The sequence below is a fragment of the Chiloscyllium plagiosum genome, chromosome 21 (assembly GCF_004010195.1).
Source record: "Chiloscyllium plagiosum isolate BGI_BamShark_2017 chromosome 21, ASM401019v2, whole genome shotgun sequence".
NCBI classification, from domain to species: Eukaryota; Metazoa; Chordata; class Chondrichthyes; order Orectolobiformes; family Hemiscylliidae; genus Chiloscyllium; species Chiloscyllium plagiosum.
The window spans coordinates 5,145,181-5,163,860 of NC_057730.1; the positions used below are offsets into that span (position 1 = coordinate 5,145,181).

The following is an 18,680-nucleotide window of genomic DNA, read 5'->3' on the forward strand; positions in this document are numbered from 1 at the left end:
GCAACGTGCTAAAAGCTAAGGCAAGACAGGATGCTGTAAGCAACTAGGTATGTTCAGAGTGAGTGAGTGCTATGACAGTGAGTGAGGAGCCTGGAGGTAGATTCTTAGATTCACAGAAAATAGGTGCAGGAATAGGCCATTCGGTCCTTCAAGCCTGCACCACCGTTCAATATGATCAAGGCTGATCATGCAATCTCAGCATTCCATTCTCACTTTCTCTCCATACCTCTTGATCCCTTTAGCCACAAGGGCCATGTCCAGTTCCCTCTTGAATATATCTAATGAACTTGCCCCACAGGTTCACAACTCAGTGAAGACACTCTTTCTCATCTCTGTCCTGAATGGCTTACCCTTTATTCTTAGACTGTGACTCCTAGTTCTAGACTTGCCCAACGTTGGGAACATTCTGCTCCCATCTAGCCTGTCTAATCCCATCAGGATTTTATATGTTTCAATGAGACCTCCCTGCATTGTTGTAAATTCCAGTGAGTACAAGCCCAGTGGATCCAGTCTTTCCTCATATGTCAGTCCTGCCATCCTGGGAATCAGTGTGGTGAACCTTCGCTGGACTCCCTCATCAGGAACAATTTTTCTTCCTCGGACTAGGAGACCAAAACTGCACACAGTACTCAAGGTGTGGCCTCATCAAAGGCCCTGTATAACTGCAGCAAGTCATCCTTACTCAGACACTCAAATCCTCAGCCTTGTGTGGTCCATGAGCTAGGGGTGTGGCCCTGAGCATACAGCATCGTTGCTGCTGTGTTAAAATGGGAGTTACCATGCAGCCCAAGTTACAGCATTGCAGGGCAGAAACATCCTTCAAGTGAAGCAGAAGAGTGCCATAAGAGTTCACAAAGACTGGCACACGTCTGATGCCAATGTCAGTGCCCATGGAGCAGCCGGAGATGCTGGTGTCCAATGTTCAACATGGAAGCAGTTAAGAGCAAGCATTGAGTGGCACCTGCCAAGAACTTGCTCTGGTTTCCATGGTGACTTTTCCCAATTGCGAGTTTGGTCAGATCGCAGTCCTGGTTGAGTTAGGGTGTTAACAAGGCACTTAACAAGCAATAATAAGTCACAACTGGGACCTCATTGATCCCTAGTGGGAATCTCACCGCACTGCTTGGGAAAAGTGAACAAGATCCAGCGAGATGGTCTTGATGTCTAGATGGGTATAACCAAACATCTCACCCAATTCTACCCCAACCCCAACCCTGCCTGGAGAGCTAACACGTTTCAGTGGAGTTGATTGAAGACCATCTCTGGAGAGAGTTTGGGTTACATTGCAATTAAATATTTTGACCTGGGCCTGTGTGCCCATAACAACCATTAATCTCGAGGCTGATTCTAGCCTTGAATTAAACAAGACCATTTAAAATATAATGAGCTTATAAAACCTAGTGATCATAATGGCATTAAGGCAAAACTATAGTTCAATAGAGACTTAAAATGCTTCGATAGTCTCCCCAGAATAAAGGTAGATACAAGACAGAAATAATGTTTACAAGTCAAGGTAAGGTTTCAACAGTAAATAGTGAATATTTCTTCTGAAATAAGCCAGTGACAAAATTTGGGTTTATCACAGAAAGAGTGAAGAGAGAGATTGTTAATAATATCTATAATCAGAGAGCTATGGGAGAATGGAATATTTTGCACAGTGACTATTTGAAGTATCTGTTGTTGGAAAGTGTAATGAAGAATTTAAGAAGAGGAATATGCAGGGCTAGGAGAGATAGAAACATTTTGACGAATAGGATTCCTGGGATGCTGCAGCATAGAATAGTACAGATACAATGCGTAGTGATCTCTTACAATCTGTGCCTCTGAAATATACCCTGGTGCAAGGATAATCAATCTTCTCACTCCACATCACCTGAAAATTCCCTCACATTTAAAGTTTTTTTTGATTTCCTCAATTTGTGAGAGGTCCCGTGTCATTGTGAAGGTCATACAGGCGAAAGTCAACAATCACAAAAGTTTCCATCAAAGATAAATGCGCTGGAATCACAAGTTGCCCAAATCTGTCAAGAATAATTTGGAGCCAAGTCAGTATATATTAGCCTTGTTTAAAAGATCAAAACTGCTCACGAGAGCCTGCACATCCAGGCTTTCATCATTGGGACAGACTTTGCTCATTACAATCCAGCTGGACTGCAGCTTTGAGGGGTTCCTTTTGAAACTGGTTTCCTAAATTGAAAAAGATAGTCTTGTTTGTGTGCTCTTGGTTGAATTTTGCTCCACGTTAGTTGGAAAGTAACTTAGCACCAGTATGGACGATGGGAAAGAGGCAAAATGCCGCCATTCAGCCCTCTGTCATTGGTTCTGACAACCCGACCCCTCCCCTCCATGTGACAATTGATCACACCGCGCGCGCGCACGCACACACACACACCTCAACAACAGCCATGTCGGCTGCTTGGCAGCCGGGGCCCCCAAGGTCATAATTGCAGGCAAAGACCCACCAGTGGCCTCACCAATGCCTGATATAGTAGGCCTTGCCTTCCTAGGTCAGTGTGGCTCTCTAGCCAGCAGATGAGAACACTGCTTTGTCCACAAGCTTGTGCCCAAAGGACAGACAGATCTAAGAATAGGGCTGGCCTCTGCTGCAAGAAACCCCAGGAATTGCAGAAAAAGGTTTTGACCTTGGATTATCCATCATTGATCTGCACTTTCCATCTTGATAAAACCACAGCTTGGCCACAGATAAACAGCGTAAAAGTATAATGCTGGTGGACAGTGCTTGAAATGACGACTTGTAGATGAGTCAAGAGCTTTATACCTCAATGGATGGTAGTGTAAGAGTTAATCATTATTAAACCATTCCCTTTCCCACATATACCAGCAAATGCCCTTTACACCGAATCTAAGGGACTCAGCCACTGCAATCACATTACTGGAGATCTGCTTCCATGGAGAGGACATCCGAACTGATTTGACTTGATTTGATTTATTGTTGCCACATGTACTGAGACACAGTGAAAACTGTTGATTTGCGTGCTTATACGGGCAGATTGTACAAAAGTGATTCAGGGTAGCGGAACAGAGTGCATAATATAGCGTTACAGCTACAAAGAAGGTGCAGAGAGATCAACATTACACTTGAGAGGGCAGTTCAAAAGTCTTGATTACAGAGGGGAAGAAGCTGCTCTTGAATCTGTTTGTATGTGTATTCAAATTTTTACATCTTCTGCCTGACAGGACAGGGTGGGAGGGGTTTTTGATTACGTTAGCTGCTTTCCTGAGGCAGCGGCAAGTACAGATTGAGTCAGTGGATGGAAGGCTGGTTTGCATGATGGACTGGGCTGTGTTCATGACTCTGCGGTTTCTCTCAAGCTTGGGAAGAACAGTTGCCATAGCGTGCTGTGACACACCCAGATTAGGATGCTTTCTATGGTGCATCCAGAAAAATTGGGAAGTGTCTTTGTGGACATGCCGAATTTCCTTAGCCTCCAGAGGATGCTGCGGCGTTGCTGTGCTTTCTTGACCATCACGTCCACGTGGGTGAACCGGGACAGATTGTTGGCGACGATCACCCCCAGGAACTTGACTCTATCGACCATCTCCATCTCAGCACTATTGATGCAGACAGGAGCATGCCCTCCACTCCACTTTCTGAAGTCAATGACCACCTTCTTCGTTTTGCTGACATTGGAGAGATTGTTGTCTTTACATCGTGCTGCTAAGCACTCAATCTCCTTCCTGTATTTTGTCTCGTTGCTGTTTGAGATCTGACCTACAACGATGGTGTCGTCGACAGCTTGTAAGTGGAATTGGGGCAGAATTTGGGCACACAGGCTTGAGTGTATAAGGAGTATAGCAGGAGGCTGAGTACGCAGCCTCGCAGGCACCATTGTCGAGCAGTATCATAGAGGTCTGTATGTTAACCGGAAAAAGAGGCTTCACAACCCAAACCTCCACTTTACAAAAAGCTGTGATCTTTTAACACTGGCTTCTTCATCACATTTTGCACTTAGAAGATGTAAGTGTGCAGACGAAACATTGAGAAAGCTTTTCCTATAGGTGTAAGTTAACCGAATGAGGGGAACGACAAATAGGACAAAATTTACAGATACTCATTTCCTAAGTCAGGAGTGCTACTACACATGTGGACAATGTCAACACAATCAGGTTTTCGCCATTTTTTTTTTAAAGAAACCAAATTTTTTGTACATAGCCAATGTCCAGGACGGGACTGCTCAATCCTCTTGCGGCAGCTGTGAAGTGAAAATTGACATAAGTGAAAATTTACAGTAGACAGCAGGAATATCAAGTGAAAATAGAGAGAAAAAGTGCATTATTTAAAAATGCTGGATCATGCTGTTGGATCATGACTTTGTCAACTGGAGAGCTCCACGTCCCTAAGCATCAGCTTTAGCTGAAAAGTTGAATATTGCTGTTGGCTCAACTAAACAAAGCAAAACAAAAAAAAACTGGACAAATATTAGTTATTAAATCACAATATCTGGCACTCATGTGAAAGAGTTCGCATCAACAATTCATTGCTGGCCCGGAACCAAATGTCCCGCTTGCTTGGCTCTGAGAGGGACCTATTTAAATACACAAATGGTGAAGGTTCGCACACTTCGTAATATTTTGTTGTGAACTTTTTACTTTTTGTAACAGTTGAGAGCACATTGGCCACGGAGTCAAAAGATCGAGACTTGAGCTCCGTACTAGGAGCCTACATTCCAAATTCAAGTTAACACATTGATGTGGAATTAAGAAATTAATGCTTTTTCTAGAGCTATTGTCCATCAAATGAGGCATAATCAACTGATTCAGGTGACTGGATGCCAATTAGAAGTTGAATTTTCCTATTCAAATGAGATCTTGCCATTGTTTCTCTCCCAAACAATTCCACCATCATCAGATTAGCTGGTCATTCAGGTTGGGACCTTTGTGAGTTGACACTGTGTTGCTGGAAAAGCACAGCAGGTCAGGCAGCATCTGAGGAGCAGGAGAATCAACATTTTGGCCCTTCATCAGGAGAAGATAGTTCGAATCAAGTACAAATTGTTCTTTCTTAGGGTCATAGAGTCACACAGCATGGAAACAGACCCTTCGATCCAACTCACCCATGCCAACCAGATATCCAGATCTGACCCAGTCCCATTTGCCAGCATTTGGCTCATGCCCTTCTAAACCCTTCGTATTCACATACCCATCAAGAGGCCTTTTAAATGTTTTTTCTGCACAATCTACAACTTTACATGCAACACATTGGAACTGAATCTGTTATTATAAATAAAATCTTAAATACTTCCACGCGAGGAGACAGTATTGCTGACTCGAAAGCAAGAATACCGCCAGTTGTAAGAGTTTTGGCACTTAATGATAAATCGCTCTGTATTGATTACAGGAGTAAGTGAGGACTGCAGATGGAGAAATCAGAGTTGATAAAGCATGGGCACTGGAAAAACCACAGGTCAGGTAGCATCCGAGGAGCAGGAGTGTCAACGCTTCAGGCAGGACCTTTCTTCAGGACTGAAGGAGGGTCCTGCCCAAAATGTCAACTCTCCTGCTCCTCGGATGCTACCTGACCTGCTGTGCTTTTCCTGTGCTATGCTTTATCAACTCTGTATTGATAACACCTGAACCACCTAAATATGAGGAGAGCTATTATCATAATTAACTGTGATTGTATTAATGACTAACTCAGAACAGGGTACTGTACCTTATATTGCAAGTGAAATTTCTAAGTCAATATTAGTAAGCAGTATTCAGCATTATCTCATGACTGGTAAGAGACAGATCTGATAGGAAGCTTTGCTTGATTGATATCTGGATCTCTAAGCTCTTCCATCAATCACATAATATTTACTTAAACAAGATAAATGAAGTTATAAGTGCTTGTGGTTTCCACTATCAAAACTTTAAAGTGTCTGAATAACTGATACTTTGATTGGTCTATAACGAAAAGAGTTTTTTTTTAGTAAAGGTGTATTTTATGAATGAATAACTGTATTTTTTAAATTTACACATCTTATCATCACTATGGGTGCATTGGTTCCATACAGTGGATAAATGGGCAACGGAGGGTGCAAAATGAAGGAGGTAGAAGGTATAGTTAATCTGGACATGATGGGATGGTAGAGAATAGAAGTAAGAACTTCATTTTCAAACGATTCCCTCATCCACAGTAAGATTTTGAGGTGCGGCAAGTCACAACTCCTTTAAAAGCTATTCCGGTTCCATGGAATTTATAGAGGAATAGGAGATGTGTAACACTAATGGAGCCTGCCAAGTTGGGAGTTGGGCTCACAACCTGTATTAGCCCACACTCTCAAAGAGCATTGTTAAAAATCAGGAACTCAGGGAAAGGGGTTTGGGAATCTTGAAATTGTGTCTTGGCTGTCATTTTTACACTCCTCAACTGCATGAAAATACTACTGAGTCCTCCCAGAGTCCCAGAAAGGTGTTTGTTGTTGGTAACAGTTATAAACAGTCATGCTGCAAACTGTCTGTTTATTTGTTAAGATGAAAGGGGGGTTCGGAACAAAAAATAGCTAATTAGCAAATCTAAAGATGCACAGGTTAGGTGTGTTAGCCATGCTAAATTGCCCATAGTGTCCAGGGATGTGCAGGCTGGGTGGGTTAGCCATGGGAAGTGCAGGGCTATGGGATGGGATGAGTCTGGGTGAGCTGCTCTTCGGAGGGTTGTTGAGGACTTGGCGGGCCGAATGGCCTCCTTCCACATTGTAGATTCTATTTCTAACCGGATGCATAGTGGCATACCGGACTACAGCACAGAAAAATGCCCTTCAGCCATCAAGTCTGTGCCAGTCAAAAGCAACCACTTAACTATTTTGGTCCCATTTTCCAACAATTGGCATATAGCCTTGAATGCCTTGGCACCACCAGTATATATATCTTTAATATTTCTTAACCGTTCTGGGAGTTTCTGTATCTACCACCCTTACAGGAAATGAGTTCCAGATTCCCACCACCCTCTGAATGAAAATCATTTTCCTCAGATTCCCTCTAAACCTCCTGCACCTTTTTTTTTTAATTTTATACCCCTTTGTCTTTGATCCCTCCATCAAGGAGAAATGTTTATTCCTGTCTACTCAGTCTATGCCCCTCATAATTTTATGCATCTCAAATGCAAGGTTAATATGTTTCCCATTGCCATGGGAATGGGGTAAATGAATAAATTTCTGAGATCAGGTTAAAGGTTTCCCCTACAAATAATCATTACAGACAGTAAGCAATTTGTTTACACCAGGAGATGGAGATAGCCAGCAAATGTTGTTGTGTGGCATAAAGTGTTCACAAAAATAAGTGTTTACAAAAATAAGTGTTTAATCTCTAATATTTTAGTAATTTGGTACAGTACACAATGTAACAGCTGAAATCTTGATGTGTCATTTTTTCAGCTACTAACTGGCTAAGTGGTTAGCACTGTTACCTCACAGCACCAGGGTCCCAGGTTCGATTCCAGCCTCGGATGACTGTCCCAGTGTCTGCGTGGGTTTCCTGCGGATGCTCCAGTTTCCCCCCACAGTCCAAAGATGTGCAGGTCAGGTGAACTGGCCATGCTAAATTGCCCATAATGTCAGGTGCATTAGTCAGAGGGAAACGGGTCTGGGGGTTACTCTTTGGAGGGTCAGTGTGGACTGGTTGGGCCAAAGGGCTTGTTTCCACACTGTAGGGAATCTAATCTAATCTAACAGAAGTACAAATTTCTTTTTAAAATTTGCCGGTCTCTCCAGGGCTTGTATCGAGTTTATATGCAAACTTTCTAAGGTAAGTCTTCCAGTATGGATCTTTGCTTGAGGAAACATCGATAACAGTGTCAGATGTGAAGGTCAGTGCTAGTTTCAGGGCACCCTCCCACGTTTCAATGATTGGAAGGGCAGAAGTGTTGTGAATCAGATGGTGAGACCGCCAAGCTCAATTCTCTGATCTGTATTCCCTTCAAATGAGCCACCGAATCTGCCGTGTTACTTCCTTCCAGCTATCTCACTGTGGTGTGAACTTGAACCTGCTAAAACGGAGGGTGAATTGATTGACAATTTACATTTTGATTGTAAAAAACCACCTTCTGTCTAAGCTCAGTTAGGCCTGGGTTTAGAATGTGGTCCATTATAATTAAGGGGTCATTTCTGTTCCCCAACAACAGGACTTATACAATTAATGTTAGGGTCTTGGGTAGTGTTGTAGAACAGAGGGACCTAGGGGTTCAGGTACATAATGCTTTGAAGTTTACATCACATATAGACAGGGTGGTTAAAAAAAAGGTATTTAGCAGGTTTGCTCAGTCGTTTGTAAGGGCCAAGAGCAGGCAGGTAGGACAAGTTTAGTTTGGGATTATGTTTGGCATAGGCTGGTTGGACCAAAGGATCTGTTTCCATGTTGTATGACTCTATGTTGTGGGTGCTGCCACGTGTATCTTCAAAGAATGTTTTTTTTCCAAAAGTGGGTGAGCGACTGAGCGAGAGAAAAAGAGTGAAAGGGGGGGAAAGACAGAAAGAGAGAGAGAGAAAGAGCAAGCAAGAACGAGAAGGTAAAAACAATGCTGGAAATCAGATTCTGGATTAGTGGTGCTGGAAGAGCACAGCAGTTCAGGCAGCATCAGAGGAGCAGTTAAATCGACGTTTCGGGCAAAACCTTATTGCGAATCCTCTTGCAAGGATGCCTGCCTTAAAGAAGTTTTCCTCCTCTCTCTACAAGAATCTCAGGGAGTCCCTCTCCCACTGCAACTCTATGCTACTTTCTCCCCATCCCCACCCTCCTCTAGCTTATCTCTCCACGCTTCAGGCTCTCTGCCTTTATTCCTGATGAAGGGCTTTTGCCCGAAACGTCAATTTTACTGCTGCTCGGATGCTATCTGAACTGCTGTGCTCTTCCAGCACCACTAATCCAAAGAACGAGAAGGTAGCCACCTTCAGCTAAAGCCAAGAGTCTTGTTGAGGAAATAAGATGTAGTTTATTACATCTGTGCAACAATTTTCAGCTTGTAAGATTTGGCTCTACTTTTCTACAAAAGGCTGTTGGGAGAGAAAACAGCCTTCAGTCTATCCTACTTTACTCTCATACCAATCATCACAGTGGGTGGTGCTTGTTACATACAATCAACTATTAACCCTTTCAGATCCCACAACAACTCCATCTTCAAGAGAAGCAGAAGGATTGATAAGATTGTCATTTCAGCAGTTGTGTTTCCCAGCCGAGTCACTCGCAGTGACTATTTCCAGATTTGTAGTTATAAGTGTGTCTATGTTACTTGCATGCGAACGTGACTATAATACCGATCTGCAGATGTACACAAAAACAAGCTCCCAAAAGAGAAATAAAGATCTCAAAAGCTTTAAAGTGATTGCCAGTACATACAGCCAATGGAGTCTGCATTTACTGTTTCTTTTCCCCTTTCCAATGTCAAACCAAGAAAAAGTCCTCATAGCAACATAGATGTGTTGTTGCTGGCAGAATTCCTCAGTAGTAGCACAGCAGTTACCTAAAAGCCAGAATTCTGCACACAACTGAAAACGCAGCTGCATTAAACCACGGATAAGTCATACGGAACAAGCTGGTGTGGGTCAGATTATGCTGAGTAAGGATAACCTTAAGGACACTTTGTAGACAAATACTTCTTAAAAGGTTCAGTTCGTCAGTTGAAGAATTGAGGTGCTGAGGGCTTGAATCTGTACATTTTCAAGTGGCACTACTTAACATTCTCCCTTTGCCTCACACTGATAATCTAACAGCTATTTAACTGCGATTCCAGTCTAGCTAACTGATGAGGGCCAAATACCCTGAAAAGGACCTGAGACTATTTGCCTTGGCTGTCCCTGTACGAGTTTGGAATACATAATCCAGAAGTCGTTCACACCAACCATGACTTTTCATTTAGTAGAATCCTTAAAAATCACAGGCTGGGAGCACACAGTTTCCTGATATCTACTGCCAGCCATACAAAGTGAAACATGATTAGTTCAGTCTGTGATGAACTGCAGTGTTTATTTATAAAAGGTTTTCCGTAACGTGATGAAGGATAACAGAGGTTCAATTATTTGATCCCAGAAATATTACCTCACACTGGCTCATAGCACAAGAAGCAGACAGTATACAAATTTCCCACAAAATGCCAGCCACGTGTTCAAAGTGTTTGGTAAGTAACAAATTATCCTGGGAATTATGACCTTTCAAAGGGCCCTGTCCAATCACAAAAGTTGAAATTATAGTGGGGGGGTAAAATGTTGTCACACAATGAAGACATGCAGACAGCACAGTTTTGATTCAATACTGAACATTTTTGTTCAGGAGTGGAGAAAGGTGGTCCTCATTGTGACTAACAACAACTGCCCACTTGCATGTGACGTATCCACTTCCTTGGCATCTGTTCTGGCAAATTCTCACTGCAGACCCCACTCCTTCCATGATCCAAAATAAACTGGTACGCACATTAAATGGACAAGTTGCCAACCCTCTTGCAGATACCATTTGAAGCACTTTGCTCACCTTCCCTTTTCCATGGTTCCCCAGATGTGCCACACTTTCCAGGAACGTGAGGACAGATGTGGAACTGCAAAACAAATGCTCAAATTTCCACCTGAGCAGCTCCGATAGAGGCCACCAGCACAATAGGGTGGATAGACAGATCGCCAAACAGCCATCTCCACCAAGTCTACCTTCACGTCAAAAAGCATGGACAACGGCCATTACCTCTGACACACTGTGGTCAGAAATCAAAGCGCAAAGCCCTTTACTTCATGAAGGCAGTGAGGATGATATGGAGAGTGATACAATTCCTGCATGAAAGCCTTTTTTAAAATCGAGAGGTCTTTTTTACTTCTGAGAATCATACTCATTTTTATCTCACTATTGCTTCCTTTTTACAACAGAATGTCACCTCCAAATGTATCCATCTTACTTCGTCGGTGGTGAGGTTCACTTTGACATGTGTAAGGCATCCCCTGCACTGGTTTCATGAGTGTGTTTGACCAGGCGAGTTTGCACACAAGTTTGAACTATCTCACCATACATACAGTCCAGACCCAACAGGGCTCTTGTAGTACAATGGTAATTCCTTACCTCTGAGCTAGGAGGCCCAGATTCAAGACCCACCTATTCCAGAAGTGACCTAGACCATCCCTGGACAGATTGGTCAGGAAAATACCCACAGACCAGATCCCAGAATATATGAGGATGTTCCAGTTAGTGCAGCAATTCCCTTTGGAATACTGACGGACACATCCGTTTGATTATGCTGTTCATTCTTGGTGGTTTGAATATAAAAACACAGCATGATCTGATTTAAATCACAGCTACCATCAATTACTCATTTGGTGGATAGACTGGGGAAAACATGATGTCAGAACTTACACTTCAATGGAAAGAGCTGACCCTGAGCCAGATGTTGCTTTCAGATCGGTGGAATGGTGGTGACTCTGTTTGGTGGTCATTTCCCTGTGAAGGGAACACAGCAAAGACAGATTCCTCTAATCCACCCAGGCTCATATCCCCATGGAGGAATGAGTGGCTGAAAAACCTCAGGAATTACAGAACTATTGTGTTCAATCCCTCACAGAGATTCCTCTTCCTTACTGTGTTAACGCAGTGTGTTCAGACCTGCTGAAGGTACATGCCTTCTCACCTCTGCTACCCAAGCAGCAGATACCTCCAGGCACTGGAGCAGTGTCCCCTGTTCTGCCTGCGCAAGATCCTGTAAATCCACTGGGAAGACAGACACACCAACACCAGCATCCTCCACCAGGCCAACATCGAGGCACCGAACCCTTGATCGGCTGCTGTGGGCTGGGCATGTCTTCCGCTTGACCAGCAAGAGACTCCCCAAGCAGGTGCTCTACTCCCAGCTCCGAAAGGGCAAGCCAACCCCTAGTGGACAGAGGAAGTGCTTCAGTGATACTCTCAAGGTCTCACTGATGAAGTGCAGCATTCCCACAGTCACCTGGGAATCACTGACCCAAGACTGTCCAAAGTGCAGGAGGAGTATCCAGGAAGGTGTCGAGCACCTTGAGACTTGCTGTCAGGAAAAAAATGCAGAAGCCAGGCGAAAACAGCATTAGGAGCACGTTGCTATGCCAGCGCACCACCTACCCCTTCCTGGGTAACAGTTTGAGGAAACCGCATTGGTCTGTACAGCCACCTACAGACTCACCCTGAGAATGGCACAGTGTCATCCCTATTTGCGAGCGACCTCCAATGACGCTGATGACAGTACCATATCCAAGCAAAAGGACAATCTCAGTTATCACATCAGGTCTGGGCCTTTACCAGAAGCCTGTGAATCTTACCAGTTGTCTCTGCATTTGAACAGCGCCCGCTGCCACAGGTCTTGGAGGGTTCCAATGGAAAGACTCCGGAGGTCAAACACCAGGGACATGAAGAGATCTGCAGACTGAATAAATGAAAAGGAGTTTGAATTTAAAGTCTGAATTTACTTCACACTTTTCTAACATGGCCAGTGTGATTTTACTGTTAAAATGTAAGAGTATTAGGCAGAAGTTAATAACAATCAAAATAAATTGCCTGCAGAGTTTAACTTGGAAAATCATTAACTACTGGACTGAGCAAGTTGGCACAAAGTTTAAAAATGTTCCTCACCAACTATACAGACCAGATCCTAGAATTATCGCACTGTATGAAGATGTTCCCAGTTAGTGTAGTGATTCCCTTTGGAATATCAATGTACACATTAACTCATGTACTGCTCATTATTAATTCTTGGTGGTTTGGATATTAAACACCACATGCTTGAATTTAAATGCAGCTACCATCATTTACTGATTTTGTAAATACACCGGGAAAGAAGTTAAACCTTGTTGTGGATGATTCACTCAATGTTGTATAAAAGAAATTACCAGGTAGTGCAGAAAATCCTTCACAAAATTAAACTTTAATCTTGCAAAATCAAAGTTGTGGGAGCCAGCAAAATGTCTTCCTTTACTCCCCATAAGCTCTTTTTTCTTTTGCAGTTTATACAGATGTTGTTCCCGCGCTTATCGGATAACATGAGCATAACCAATCATGCTGGTTTGCTTTGTCTATCTAAACTAATCATCGTCTGCCACACTGGTTCCCTACATTACACTTAACCTATTACATTACCCCACCATCATCTTCAGCATTAGCTCATTTACCAATGATTTAACTAACCTATTACAATGCACTACAATTATCTGTTACTGGAGCCCTGTAACATGATCTTGGGCATGCATTGCAACACTAAGTTAACTATGTAACTGTCAGAATAACTTCCATATATTGGAGTAGTTGGCAGGATTCAAACCTGCGCGGGGCAACCCTTCCATTACCTCAGCAAAAATGGGAGAAAAGGCAGTGGAACACCACCCATCCACACTGCCTGTATTACTGCCCCTCACTCCGCCCCCCAACTCCTCACTCTGCCCAACCCCAACTCAATCCCCCCCAGTTCATTCTGCCCCCTCCCCCAGCTCCTGCCTGCCTGCACTCCATGCCCTTCCACTTAACATTGGTGCTTGGAGGCTCTAAAATGATTGACCCACTTCTTCCACTGAGGGTCAGAAATCATAACACATGACCCAGAGCAGACAGGGAATTGCACACTGGCTTTGAGGGAACTTCGCCCTGGCTGCATTGTTGATGCAGGATCCATCAAAACAGAACGCAGTATACTAAAGCTCACAGGCAGCAGAGCAATGGTTTGTCCCAGAGAGCCTTTCCACTGTCACATTCCAGTCAATCATATGTGAAAGATCCCAAAAGCCATTTTGACAACTATTGAGGGAAGGTGAGTGTGTATCCAATGAGTGAAGGAGGGTGGCAAGTGGGTGAGGCAGTACAGAATGAGATGTGTGTAAGTGTGTGACAGAATAGGGTGGATCAGGAAGTCAGTGAGGGTAGGGCCAGGTCCCCAGGGACTGTTGTGCTGTCAATGGAGGCATGTTGGTTGAGGTTCCAAGTCTTGGGTGGCTAGGTGTCTGGGGGGAGTAGTAGTCAGGGGTGAGTTGGGGATAGTTAGTTTTATAGTTAGCCAGGAGTAAGAGCAGTTCAAATCTTTTGAGTGTTTCCTGCACGAATGTTAGGTTGAAGTTGATAACTACCAAAATAAATTGCCTGTAGATGGTTATGGACCAGACCAAACCCCATCGAAATACATTAAGATAGGGTCTAGGCTAACTTTTTCTTATTTTAAAGGTAAATGCCAGGCATTATGTTCTAGATGCCTTAGATTGGTTAGATTACCAGATTTGAAGCACACATATTTTATTCATAGTTCAAATACATCAAAAGAGAAAAGGAATTGGAATTAACTTAATTCTACTGGAAAACTTAACAGAAAAATAGGTAAAAACAAGGACTGCAGATGCTGGAAACAAGAGTCTGGAGTAGAGTGTTGCTGGAAAAGCACAGGTCAGGCAGCATCCGAGGATCAGGAAAATTGACGTTTCGGGCAAAAGCCCATTCCTGATGAAGGGCTTTTGCCCGAAACATCAATTTTCCTGCTCCTCGGATGGCTGCCTCACCTGCTGTGCTTTTCCAGCACCACTCTAATCTGAACAGAATAATAGATTATTTAACTACTAAAGGGAGCGAGCGCGAGAGAGCAAAAGTGAGAGCGATCACTGGACCAGGCAAGTTGGCACAAACTTTAAATACTCCTCACTAATTATACAGACTAATGTGAGAATTATCACACTATACAGAGATGTTCCAGTTAGTGCAGGGATTCCCTTTGTAACGCTGATGCACACAGTTACTCAATTTGATCAAGTTAATCGTCATAATTTCCTATTATCTGCATGATATTTTAATCCACACTAATAAATCAAAACAAGAGGATTACGTTAACTCCAACACACTTCGGTAATCTCTTACATTCACTGCGAGACACAGCGTGGGAAGTTTAAATAAATATTTTTACTCTTATTTATAGGGTCACACAGAAGTCACATCATGGAAACACGATTCTGGGATGGGATTTTCCCCTCTTGGGAAAATGATGGGAAGAGCAAACTCCAGAATTAAAGTCCTGGAACTCCCTCCCCAGTCGTGCTGTGGGTATATCTACACTACAATGGGCTGCTGCAGTTAAAGAAGGTGGGTTAACCCCAGCAAGGAACATTATGCCTGACCAGTTTCACATTCCCAAAAGGAATTCTTTTCAGAAGTTGGGACCACCTAAGATCATCATGTCTGGTTTTTCACTTGTTTTATGCAGGAGGTTGCAATAAATTCACTAAATTCATTCCAGTTTGGTCATTTCATTATGGTTTCTTTTCTCACTATAATTTATCATAAAAGCCATCTACAAAAGTATCGTCAACGTTTCCAGGTCTGGAATACAATACAAATATTAAGGGACGGGACAGTGGAGATATTCTCTTCAGTTATATTTGCTGTTATTAGTTTTAATAATAGAACATCTGTTTGTTCTGCGATCTGTACAGCACAAAGAGGGTTAGCTCAGACGGTTAGATGGCTCATGTGTGATTCAACAGTGCAGGTTCAATTCTTGCTCAAACCGTAGTAAACTAGGGTCTTGTGGAGAGAAAAATCATAGAATCTCTACAGTGCAAAAAAAAAAGCCATTTCACCCAAGTCCACTCCCACCCAGGGCCAAGCCCCACCCTATGTAACTCTACATTTCCCATCCATCTAGCCTGCACATCCCTGGACACTATGAGGCAATTTAGCATGGCAAATCCATCTTTGACTGTGGGAGAAAACCACGTTGACATGGGGAGAACATACAAACTCTAGTCACCCGAGGCTGGAATCGAACTTGGGTCCCTGGAGCTGTGAGGCTAACCACTGTGCTGCAGGAAAAAAGGCAAACTAATATTAGCAAAAACTGCCAAGGGAAACATTTTAGGATGAAGATTGAGTAGACAAGGGACAACACTTGTGAAATGAGAAAGAATGTTTAAAGGGACTGGAATTCTTCATTGTATTCAAACACTACCATCAGTAAACCTCCTTTAGGACACCATTTTGATCATTCAGGACGGGAATGAAACCAGATAAGATCTCCTTGTGAATGACAATACACTACAAAACATCCTAAATTACCTCAAAAATCAGTAGTCATCAAATCAGCAATAGCTAACTCTCCGTGAAAAACGCAAACCAAATGGAAAAAGATGCATTGAAAACCTGAGCAGGAGGAGGCCATTCAGCCCTTCCAGCCTGTACTGCTATTCAGTATGATCATGGCGGATTGTCCAACTCAGTACCCTGCTCCTGCTTTCTCCCCATACCCTTTACTCCTATATCTAACTACTCCTTGAAAATAATCTAAACTTTGGCCTCAACCACTTTGTGGCAGAGAATTCCATGGGTTCACCACTCTCTGACTAAAGTGATTTCTCCTTACGATTAGAAAAGATTCCCTAGAGTATGGAAACAGGCCCCTTGGCCCATCAAGTCCACACCAGCCCTCCGAAGAGCAACCCACTCAGACCCAATCCCCTACATTTACCCCTGACTAATGCACCTAACACTACGGGTAATTTAGAATGGCCAATTCACCTGACCTGCACATCTTTGGACTGTGGGAGGAAACCAGAGCACCTGGAGGAAACCCACACAGACATGGGGAGAATGTGCAAACTCCAAATAGACAGTGTGGGAATTGAACCCAGGCCCCTGGTGCTGAGAGGCAGCAGTGCTAACCACTGAGCCACCCCCAAAATCTCAGTCCTCGATGGCCTACCACGTTTCCTACAGACTGTGACCTCTGGTTCTGGAAGTTTTGATTAAACATGTAAAATAAAGTGATGCGTTTGGACACAGTTCTTTTTATGGTTGTGATTATTTAAAACATGGGTCATTAAGCACCTGTATTTAACACTGATGGAAACTTGGCATTAACTGCAGGAAACAAATGAATAGCACAGCTCATTACTCAGACAGTCATGTATGGAGCGGAATTAATAAAATGGGAACGATCACCTTCCTGTGTTGTCTATGTTAAGATTGAAGCCTGACTGAGAGCCACACTGGAAATGTTTGCAGGCAGATTCAAAAAAGACTAAATCAAATTGCCAAATATGTGAACTTGGTGATTCATTTCATTCACCTACCTTCAATACAGAAAACCCAGGGAAGTTTGAAAGGGATCAGTCACTGGCCCACCATATATTTGAAAATAATGTGGCATGTCTAGGGCTGATTAGGCCACAAAAAGCAGAGGGATAACCAAAATACCTTCAGGCATAAATATTCCCCATTATCACAGACACTGAAGGGTTTTAATTGAATACACCCTATTAACAGACAGTTCTTTAATTGCAGTCTGCATTTGGGTATCTGAATTCAGCCTGCGGCATCTAAAACAGACAACTCAGTGCAAAAAAATCACAGATCCTCATATTGCACTTTGCACAGAACTCCCTTTTGGTAGAACTCAATCTGTTGACTTCAAAGTCAAAGAAAAGTGAGAATGATCTGTAATCGATATTGTGCATTACAGCTGTATAAGCCTTTAGTTGGGCCACATTTGGAATACTGCATGCAGTTCTGATCGCCTCATAAGGATGTGGATGCTTTGGAGAGGGTGCAGAGAAGATTTACCAAGATGTTGTCGGATCTGGAGGGTTTTAGTCACGAGGAGAGGTTGGATAAACTCAGATTGCTTTTACTAGAAAGATGGGGGCTGAGGGACGACCTGATGGAGGTCTACAAAAATTTAAGAGGCATAGATAAGGTGGATAGGCAGAGACTTTTTCCCAGGGTGGAAAAGTCAACTACAAGAGAGCACAGGTTCAAGGTGACGGCAGAATGTTTGGGGGAGGGGGGGAGCAGGGAAAAGTTTTCACACAGCGGGTGGTGGGTGTCTTGAATGCACTGCCAATGGAAGCAGTCATGTTAGCAACATTTGTTGCGCAGCTTGACAGACAAATGAATGGTGGCGAGCAGAAGGATAGGAACCATATATGGGCAGTAAGTCTAAATATGGATTAAGAATCGGTAGAGGTTTGGTGGGCTAATGGGTCTGTCCCTGTGCTATATTGTATTTTACATAATCCTCAAACCAGTAGTCACAAAGTGATGTCTTGAATGTCTGTTGTAGAATAATTCAGTTATAATCCAGCTTCACTTTTAGTGTTTGTTAAGAATCTAAAAGAATCTCAGATCACGCAGTCTCTCTGTGCCATGAAACTTACATACTTCACTCTGAATTGGTAGTGATCCCACATTTGTAACAGAAGGACAGATTATCTACACAATTATATTCGAGACATCTATACTGCTGAGGAAGAAATAGAAATAAAATTCATGCACCATCATGTTTTATACTGGCACCTGGGAGGTTTAAACCAGAAAAATGGCTGCAAATTTTCTTTAAAGAAAATCTGGCTTTCAGAACTACTGTGGGCTCCTTGGTGTCACATTATTAAGATATTAATGGTTTACTGTTCATGTTACTAAAAGAGAAGTCAGCATTAATATGAATGATCACCACTCTGCGAAAGTAAGAAAACTTTGCAGATTTCAATGACTTCTAAAAATGTCAGAATGTGGAGGTGCCAGTATTGGACTGGGGTGGACAAAGTTTAAAATCACACAACACCAGGTTATAGTTCAACAGGTTTATTTGGAAGCACTAGCTTTCGGATGAAGGAGTAAGCACTCTGAAAACTAATGCTTCCAAATAAACCTGTTGAACTATAACCTGGTGTTGTGTGATGTTTAACTTTCTAAAAATGTGTTTCTTCCACTTTCTCAGTAAG

The 18,680-nt window shown here is 42.9% G+C and overlaps 1 protein-coding gene across 2 annotated transcripts in view; it reads right to left on the reverse strand.

Moving 5' to 3' along the window:
- The window catches only part of LOC122560484, a 429,307-nt gene that overhangs the window by 331,301 nt on the left and 79,326 nt on the right, over positions 1-18,680 (reverse strand). For both annotated transcript variants that reach the window (XM_043711128.1, XM_043711129.1), the window contains exon 9: positions 12,258-12,361. In XM_043711128.1, the coding sequence (XP_043567063.1) occupies positions 12,258-12,361 (104 nt within the window). The remainder of the gene's footprint in view (positions 1-12,257; positions 12,362-18,680) is intronic.